General features: G+C 42.1%; 1 protein-coding gene across 2 annotated transcripts; it reads right to left on the bottom strand.

Moving 5' to 3' along the window:
* Positions 1 to 47: 47 nt before the first annotated feature.
* On the bottom strand, positions 48 to 10,421 carry rad9a (RAD9 checkpoint clamp component A). 2 transcript variants are annotated; one of them, XM_066718613.1, is made up of 12 exons: positions 10,210 to 10,421; positions 7,994 to 8,070; positions 7,812 to 7,882; positions 7,551 to 7,673; positions 6,479 to 6,593; positions 6,238 to 6,337; positions 4,114 to 4,220; positions 2,566 to 2,672; positions 2,393 to 2,457; positions 2,041 to 2,130; positions 1,640 to 1,922; positions 48 to 682 (listed from the first exon to the last, which is right to left on the bottom strand). In XM_066718613.1, the coding sequence occupies exons 2-12, from the start codon at positions 8,025 to 8,027 to the stop codon at positions 542 to 544; spliced, it is 1,236 nt and encodes a 411-aa protein (XP_066574710.1). In that variant the 5' UTR covers positions 8,028 to 8,070; positions 10,210 to 10,421; the 3' UTR covers positions 48 to 541. The 2 variants fall into 2 exon arrangements, with proteins under 2 accessions (XP_066574710.1, XP_066574709.1); XM_066718612.1 differs by lacking the exon at positions 10,210 to 10,421 and adding an exon at positions 10,074 to 10,120.
* Positions 10,422 to 10,762: the final 341 nt, after the last annotated feature.

Here is a 10,762-nt window from a genome sequence, read left to right as displayed (position 1 = left end):
GAGGAGAAAGACTGTGATAATGTACAGAATCTGTACCCAATAGGAGATTGTAGGTAGGTACTGAGCATTTTTTTTAATTGAGTTTTCTAAAAATAACAATAAAACAAAAAATGAATGATAACAGATCACTTTTCATAATCTCAGAACTGAAAGGTTGTATGCTGTAAATAGATAGGTGTTTGTCAAATAAATACGTTGTCATGACTTTATACAGCAATGCCTCATAATTGTGTCTACAGCCCTGACGGGTCTGTCTGTCTGTCTGGCTCTGGAATATATTCTCAGTATCAGAGTGTCTTGTCTGTCTGCCTCTCTTTCTGTGCATCTTCAAATGTGGATTTCTTTCTCTTCATAATTTTCTCTCTCTCTCTCGGTCTGTATTTGTCTCTCTCTGCACAAATACAGTGTAGTCCAGACCAGATCCCGTACAGTCTATGTCAATATGATATAGTACAATCCATATCAACACAGCACAGTGCAGATCAATTTTGTACATTTCAGTCCAGTGTAAAACACGGCCGTATTTTGTACATTGTCGCTGTCACGGTGTTGACTCTGCCTCTGAACCCACCTCCTGCCCCTCCTCCTCACTGTCACTTGCCAATACTTCCTGGCTCCTCATCGTCTGATTGGTTGCCTGGGAGGAAGTGGGCAGGACTGAACCAAAGAACAGAGAGCGAAACTGAGGGGGAGAGAGAGAGAGAGAGAGAGAGGGTTAATACAGCACAGACACACTGACTGACTGGACACTACAGTACATTAACACTGCACTGAGAGAGAGAGGGTTAATACAGCACAGACACACTGACTGACTGGACACTACAGTACATTAACACTGCACTGAGAGAGAGAGGGTTAATACAGTACAGACACACTGACTGACTGGACACTACAGTACATTAACACTGCACTGAGAGAGAGAGGGTTAATACAGTACAGACACACTGACTGACTGGACACTACAGTACATTAACACTGCACTGAGACAGAGAGGATCTACACACAGACAGACAGACACACTGACTGACTGGACACTACAGTACATTAACACTGCACTGAGAGAGAGAGGGTTAATACAGTACAGACACACTGACTGACTGGACACTACAGTACATTAACACTGCACTGAGAGAGAGGGTTAATACAGTACAGACACACTGACTGACTGGACACTACAGTACATTAACACTGCACTGAGAGAGAGAGGGTTAATACAGTACAGACACACTGACTGACTGGACACTACAGTACATTAACACTGCACTGAGAGAGAGAGGGTTAATACAGTACAGACTCACTGACTGGACACTACAGTACATTAACACTGCACTGAGAGAGAGAGGGTTAATACAGTACAGACACACTGACTGACTGGACACTACAGTACATTAACACTGCCCTGAGAGAGAGAGGGTTAATACAGTACAGACACACTGACTGACTGGACACTACAGTACATTAACACTGCACTGAGAGAGAGAGGGTTAATACAGTACAGACACACTGACTGACTGGACACTACAGTACATTAACACTGCACTGAGAGAGAGAGGGTTAATACAGTACAGACACACTGACTGACTGGACACTACAATACATTAACACTGCACTGAGAGAGAGGGTTAATATAGTACAGTACCTTTTTATTGGGTGGTCCTCCGCTCTCCCTCTCTGTGTCGCTCTGTATCTCATTGTCACTTTCACTCTCTCTCTCGCTCTCCCTCTCTCTTTCTCTCTCTCTCTCTCCTCCCCTCTGCTGGTGGGAGCTGGGCCCGCGGGGCGGAGGCAGCCACTGCTGCTGCTGCTCTCTCTGCTCTGGCCAATCGCAGTCTAACACGCTCGTCTCCATGGCGATCATGTAGGAGTCCATGTCGTCATTTAGAAACTCGTCCACGGGAGCAGGAGGAGGAGGAGCAGAGGAACTGAGAGAGAGAGAGAGAGAGAGGTAAGGGAGGGGTTAATGCAGTGTAGCAGACATACTGACTGACCAATACACTGACAGACTGATACTGGGATGGGACGGGGGGGTGCTGTACTGACCGTTGTGACTTGTGGGGCTCGTCGGACAGGGTGGCCAGTACGAAGTTGACCTCCAAAACTCCGCTGTCACTCACACTGAACACCACTGGCCTGCAGAGGGTCATCAATAACCGATAGTCAATACCAATCAAAAATAACAAATCATCACACAGACAGACAGACAGACATAGAGAGACAGAGACAGAGAGAGAGATACTCAGACAGACACACACACAGGCAGAGACACAATCACACAATCAAACTCACACACAGTCGGTCACAATCTCAGACACACTTAGTCACTCAAACTGACAGAGAGAGACAGAGAGGATCTACACACAGACAGACAGAGACACTGACAGGCAGGCAGTACCGTCCAGGAAGGTCAAAATGGACACACACAGGCAGCCCCGAGGACTCCGCAAACGCCATCAGACCCTGAACACAGACAGCAGAGGACCATTAACACACACAGCACTGACCGGTCATGAACAGTCAGTGTCCCTGTACTGTACTGTGCTAACCCCCCCGCCCGCTCTCGCTCACCCTCAGCTCTTTCAGGCAGAAGGTGATGTCCACGCTCTGGTTCACAGTGAAGAGGTCGAACTCCTCAGCACTGAGACACAGCTCTGTCAGCATGGTCCGACCCAGCTCTGAGAGAGGGAGAGGGACAGGGAGATATAGAAAGAGAAAGAGAGACGGGGAGGGGGAAGGGAAGGTAGAGAGATGATCAGGAAAGATATCTGCAGCAATATAATTGTCTGTTTTGCCAAAGCTTTTAAACTGTTTATAGAACAGAAAGATTAATTAGGGTTGTGACGAAGTTCGAATTGCACTTCACACATCGTTTGCAAATCCGAACTCTGTCAAATACTAAACTACATTATTATGATGAATCTGAGTTTGTAGCATTGCAACAGCACATGCATAAAGCCAGTCCCTCTTTCAGCCATGAGCAGGTCCAAATTTTATTCTGAGCACGTGCCACGTTTGTTGACTTGGGAACAGTCAGTTCAGTCATTTCCAAAGGTTGATTCGACAAAATCTATTAGACACTATATTCTGTGTTGTGGTATGATTGTTATCATTCGTATATTTTTGATTTGAAACATATAAAATAACAGCCTATAGGTGCATACAAATGTGATTATTTTATGTCATATTATCATCGGTATCCTTGCGTAATTAATACTTATTACTACTTAAACAAATTTTTATTAAAATATACACAAATCTATTTGCTAGTACTGTACAGACTTGCCACCTATTCTGATTCCCGATAAAGTAACATGATAAACAATGCAGACAATACCAGATTACGAAGTTAATATGTATTACTACATGTTTGTGAGGATTTTATTATCTGCATGTTTTGGAAATAGTAAAACTTGGCAGAAGTAGTGTGGGTTTATGAAATTATGTAAAAAGTTGCTGTTAATGTTTTACTACCCAACTGTTGACAGAAGCGTACAAAGTGAACGTATTGTCAGTGTTGCTGGTTGCATCTACGATGATCATCGCAGCAGCTACTGCCTAACAATGCAGAGTGGCTTGTATTTTTGAAATTAAACTACAAGTACTAAGTAGTAAAGTGACTAGTGAAAGCTATTAGATACTTGTTAAGAACTTAAGAAACCATGTTCAATAGTAACTTTTGTATCTCTGAACAGTACGCTCAGACTTCCTGATAACTCACGCAATTGTTAGTTTTAAAAGAGAAATAAAAGTAATAAAATGGAATGTAATGGAGTACTTTTAAGACTATGAGCGGATGATTATTTCAGCTCTAACACATTTACAGCCATTTAAATAAAATACATTTACTATAGCAAAATTATTATACAAAAATACTGGCAAATAAAAAACCTACAACTAAAAACCCTACATCTGCATCCGCAAGGATTTAATGCCATAAAATCTGCTTTCGACTGATGTGGATTTCTGTCAATTCTGTCACATCCCTAATAATACAAATGATAGAAATTATGATGATTATAATAACGACAATGAGAATGATACCAATGCTAATTATAATGATCATAATGAACCGGAGGACAGCAACGATGACACAAACAATAGGTCCCTCTCTCTCACCTGCTTCCTCCTCCATGTGGTTTCTGAACCGCACTCGCGCATCGCTCACTGACATGGTCACCTCTTCCAGGGAAGGAGGGAAGTGCACCACTGTGTCCACCAGCAGCCTGAGAGAGAGGAGATGGTCCACAGGGAGATGCTCCATTTTTATAGTACAGTTCACAGCTGACTGACACACTGACTAGGGGTGGGAATCTTTACCAATCTCATGATTCGATTCGATTTCAATTCTTGGGTTATCGATTCGATTGTGAATTACCCCAGGCTCCTTCTTCCCTGCAAATATCATAGAAGCTGAAATGTGCCCACACATTTGGTTTCAGTGCAGCTGGGGCAGGTCTAATTTTCATTCCCATGGGCTCTGGCATGGTAAACTAGCTAGGCAGTAGCACCCGCCAATGGACCGTATTCATGGTCCCAGAGAGAACGAGGCTCTGAAAGCATCAAGTGCGATAAACAAGAGTGTCTCACTGTTGTGTTCCTAGCCGTGTGAGTGACTCCCGTTATGACAGAGAGAAAGCCCTGTCATTTCACACATTTCCAGTAGACAAACAAAAGAGGAAAGCCTGGATGATCACAATTCACAGAGACATTGGACCACTTTATTGTAGTATTTCAGTTGATATTGATTGGACTGCTTACAATTGGCCAGCTCTTAATAACTGATTCATAACAATTAAAAAATAAGACGTGTATTTACAAAATGTGATTTAGTGTTTGTTACTCCATGTAAGTCACTTTGAATAAAAGCGTCTCCTAAGTAACCTAATAATAATGTTGATTCAGCTGGTTCTAAAGGCATATTAATAATATAGCTAGGGCTGCTGGTTTTCAGATTGAATTATCCGGCTATCTACCTTAAGTTTCTTAACAGACATGGCTTTTTCTACATGTTACAAATTATGTACTTTTGGTATACCCAGTACTAATATTATTACTAATATTATTACAGATCAACGATGGCTCAAGAGTGTGTAGCAAACACTTCAGGACAATGTTATTTACTGTATTATTTTTTGGTTTGGTCTGTATAATGACTGCTGTGTGCTGCATGCATGTTCTGTATATCAAATAAAAGGGCATTCAATCCCTATAAGAACACTGCAATATATTATAAATCTATGTAGTAATAATAATAATGCCTTAAAACATGAATGTGCCTACTGACTGTTACAACAAGCCAGATTACACCAGTCATGGAAGGCTGTCTTATGTTGGACGAAAACAAAGACCAAAATATATATATTTGAATTACTACCTGCACTCTTTTCATTGATCAAAAACATAGCCCTCTCAAACTGCAACCACCGTCTTCCTCTTCCACCACAACAATTAAAAAACTGGTTAAAATATAAACTGGTTGTAATATGAATTCATTTTTAATTTAGATCTATATGCTAGTATAATATAAGACTTGTCGAGCTTTGGTATAGTTGTTTACGATGGCCCGGTGCCATCTGTTTATTGTCTGCCTGGCCTGGCCAATTCGCCCTTAGCAAACATGGCAAAGACAGCTGCCATTAGCTTTGATATCACACACGTAACCCTCAATCCAATCACTGTACCCCTTCTGCTGCTTTGACCTTGGAAATAATCATCTACCAATGTATCCACCTGCATCATTTCTGGTAAATACTCAATATTTTTGGACCAGATTGTCATGTCTGTCTCAGGCAAACTGACTGCCAGAATGTTTGTTTGCTTTCCGAGCCTTGTTTTCATACTAAGACGGTGCTGGCGTGAATAAGGTCTATTTGTGGAACCACTGACCATGAAATTAGTCTTGTATGTCACAACTCTTGTACTTTTGACATAGCGCCATCTGTAGGTCTTAGCTAATGATCATCGATTTATGCTTCTCCCTAGCTACTGTCAGGGGAAAATTGAAACCACATGAAACCTGGAAGCTCCTTAAAAATTGATTTTTGGAATTTGCAAATCGATTCAAAATCTTAAAAGATAGAATCATGATTCCAACATGAATTGATTTTTTTCCCCAATGCTATGACTGACACACTGGCTGGCTGACAAGAGAGGGCTATGGGGAGAGAGGGAGAGAAGGAGAAATGCAGGGTGCTGGCATGGGGCTGGGGAGAGAGGGAGAAAGGAGTGCAGGGTACTGACCGGGGCTGGGCACGCAGCTGGTTGGCACAGCTGTCCTTGTCAAAGATGGCCTGCAGACTCTCACTGTCACTGAAGGACAGGTTATGGGTCTTCTTCAACCCTGAGAGAGAGGGAGGGAGAGGGATAGAGAGTCAGTAAATCAATAAGTCAATCAGTGTGTCACTCTGTCAGTGTGTCAATCAGTGTTTCAGTCAGAGTGTCAGTAAGTGTGCCACACAGTGGCAGTGTGTCAGGTTCTCACCATGTTTGCAGTGCAGTGTGAAGGTCAGGGTGTTGCACTGGGTGCTCATCTGGATCTCACACCTCTCCACTGTCCTGTCCAGAGAGGAGAGGGACCTGAACACTGCCTGCACTGACTGACATAGAGAGAGAGAGAGTCAATACAGTACAGTACAGACACACTGACTGACTGGACACTACAGTACATTAACACTGCACTGAGAGAGAGAGAGGGTTAATACAGTACAGACACACTGACTGACAGACACTACAGTACATTAACACTGCACTGAGAGAGAGAGGGTTAATACAGTACAGACACACTGACTGACTGGACACTACAGTACATTAACACTGCACTGAGAGAGAGAGGGTTAATACAGTACAGACACACTGACTGGACACTACAGTACATTAACACTGCACTGAGAGAGAGAGGGTTAATACAGTACAGACACACTGACTGACTGGACACTACAGTACATTAACACTGCACTGAGAGAGAGGGTTAATACAGTACAGACACACTGACTGGACACTACAGTACATTAACACTGCACTGAGAGAGAGAGGGTTAATACAGTACAGACACACTGACTGACTGGACACTACAGTACATTAACACTGCACTGAGAGAGAGGGTTAATACAGTACAGACACACTGACTGACTGGACACTACAGTACATTAACACTGCACTGAGAGAGAGAGGGTTAATACAGTACAGACACACTGACTGACTGGACACTACAGTACATTAACACTGCACTGAGAGAGAGGGTTAATACAGTACAGACACACTGACTGACTGGACACTACAGTACATTAACACTGCACTGAGAGAGAGGGTTAATACAGTACAGACACACTGACTGGACACTACAGTACATTAACACTGCACTGAGAGAGAGAGGGTTAATACAGTACAGACACACTGACTGACTGGACACTACAGTACATTAACACTGCACTGAGAGAGAGAGGGTTAATACAGTACAGACACACTGACTGGACACTACAGTACATTAACACTGCACTGAGAGAGAGACAAGTACTGACACACATTGACACATACACACACACAGTATATTGTACCTTGACAGGTGTTTTGCAGCGGAAGTTTGTGGTTGCTGTGGTGACAAACTTTTGGAAGAAGAGAGGAGAGAAGAAGAAGCAAGCATAGGCAGAGCGAGAGGAATTCACTGTCCTGAGAGCCAACTAAGAGAGAGAGAGAGAAAGAGAGGGTACTTCAGTAGTGCCACATTATTACAGTATTATGCTACTACAGTGGTACTATTGTATTATTACATGACAGTGCAGTGTTATTACAGATTGGTGTCACTGTGAGCGTCTCACCCCATCTGGCAGCGGCTCCAAGTACAGCTCCTCCCCAATCTTAGACAGAGAGTGAATGGCCTTGGCAAGCACTGGCCAGGACAACAACAACAACAACAGTTAGAACAACAAGGACAACCACCAAGAGCAACCATGATAATAACAATAGCAATGAGGGTGATAATGATGTGGACTGTTCATACCTTTGACATTGCCTGCAGTGACCACACAGTCCATGGCCAGTCTGAGACTCGGTCCCTCACACACACAGACACGGTACCTGCACAACATCAACAACAACATCAACACTGAGCCTGATTGACTGACATACATACACACACACACACACACACTCTGAGCCTGACTGACATACACTCTCTCAAACACTCACACACACACTGAGCCTGACTGACACTAACACACACACACACACACACACAGAGTCTGAATGACACTAACACACACACAGCACCTGTACAATATGAGCTCCACAGCCAGCTCACAACACTGCATATAAAACACACCCATGCAGAAGCATTGTCAATTATTCTCTTCCGTTTTTGAATGATGTTTATTAATGTGGATTTGAGATGACTGTGACAGGGTGCCGGACAACATTGCACTACAGTATAGCACACTACATTATACTATACTACACTACACTACGGTAGTACACTACATTATACTACACTATAGTACAGTACACTACAGTATAGCACACTACATTATACTACACTATAGTACAGCACACTACATTATACTACACTATAATACAGCACACTACAGTATAGCACACTACATTTTACTACACTACACTACAGTAGTACACTACATTATACTACACTATAGTACAGCACACTACAGTATAGCACACTACATTATACTACACTACAATACACTACAGTAGTACACTACATTATACTACACTATAGTACAGTACACTACAGTTTAGCACACTACATTATACTACACTATAGTACAGCACACTACAGTATAGCACACTACATTATACTACACTACAATACACTACAGTAGTACACTACATTATACTACACTATAGTACAGTACACTACATTATACTACACTACAGTACACTACAACACTACATTATACTACACTATAGTACAGTACACTACAGTAGTACACTACATTATACTACACTATAGTACAGTACACTACAGTAGTACACTACATTATACTACACTATAGTACAGCACACTACAGTATAGCACACTACATTATACTACACTACAATACACTACAGTAGTACACTACATTATACTACACTATAGTACAGTAAACTACATTATACTACACTACAGTACACTACAACACTACATTATACTACACTATAGTACAGTACACTACAGTAGTACACTACATTATACTACACTATAGTACAGTACACTACAGTAGTACACTACATTATACTACACTATAGTACAGTACACTACAGTTTAGCACACTACATTATACTACACTATAGTACAGCACACTACAGTATAGCACACTACATTATACTACACTACAATACACTACAGTAGTACACTACATTATACTACACTATAGTACAGTACACTACAGTTTAGCACACTACATTATACTACACTATAGTACAGCACACTACAGTATAGCACACTACATTATACTACACTACAATACACTACAGTAGTACACTACATTATACTACACTATAGTACAGTACACTACAGTAGTACACTACATTATACTACACTATAGTACAGCACACTACATTATACTACACTATAGTACAGTACACTACAGTAGTACACTACATTATACTACACTATAGTACAGCACACTACAGTATAGCACACTACATTATACTACACTACAGTAGTACACTACATTATACTACACTATAGTACAGTACACTACAGTAGTACACTACATTATACTACACTATAGTACAGTACACTACAGTATAGCACACTACATTATACTACACTACAGTAGTACACTACATTATACTACACTATAGTACAGTACACTACATTGCTCCAGTATAGTAGTACAGGACACATACAGTGTTGTAGGTGCAGTGCAATAAATGCTACAGTGTGGTACAGTAGACAGTACAATGAAACACGTTACTATAATAATATCGTGCAGCACAGCACAGGTGCGATTACTTCCTAACTGTGTGAAGCGCTGCAGTGTGTGCTGTAGTATCCGCAGCTTCAGAGAGATATTGTGAAAATGTATTGAGGAATGACTGAATAAATGATTCCAAGTCTGACAGGAGTCCATCAGCTCACTTACATCTAGACGGACTCGCCATAAATACACATTAGACTGGTAACATTTCATACAAATATTAGAGTATTATCGTTGAAAGAGAAGGCTCACAAATTACTTTAGCTACAGTTAAGTGTCAAAATAGAAGGAAAATGTTTACTTCGAATTCCGCCATTACGCGCTCCCGTCCCTCGGCGCTGCCTATTGGCTGTCGGCCTCCGAGCATCCTATTGGCTCCTGCGGGTGTCGTGCTCAAGCTACAGTTAATTCAATTGGATCACAGAATTAGAGGAGCGTGTTGTGATTGGTTGCTGTCACGACACTCCACAGACAGCGGTCCCGGAGCATGCTCTGTATGGACAGACACGGGGTCTGTGTCAGGCAGCCAGAGAAACGATACGAGTCGAAATCGAGCTGCGCTTCTTCCCAGGGGGCTCTGCGCTGCAGCGGCGCTCTGCACATGCGCACAGAGCGGGGCGGCAAAGCGGGCGGCCTCACTCGCTGTGCTACTGCCGCCTAGTGTGGGGGGTGTGCATGACACCATTCGAGTCTCACTGTTTTCAATGACATAGCACACGATAATGTAACAAACAGTGAAAATGGTCGTTAATTTTTAATGTTTACTTTGTACAGGGAGGACTTCAACAATTAATGCATTAAACAGCGCATTACTATTCACATTAGGGATAATCATAATGAAGAACCGAGCCAGG

The sequence above is a fragment of the Amia ocellicauda genome, chromosome 12 (genome assembly GCF_036373705.1).
Source record: "Amia ocellicauda isolate fAmiCal2 chromosome 12, fAmiCal2.hap1, whole genome shotgun sequence".
Classification (NCBI taxonomy): Eukaryota; Metazoa; Chordata; class Actinopteri; order Amiiformes; family Amiidae; genus Amia; species Amia ocellicauda.
Note: the sequence above shows the minus strand (reverse complement) of the source record. Positions and strands in the feature narration are given on the sequence as shown.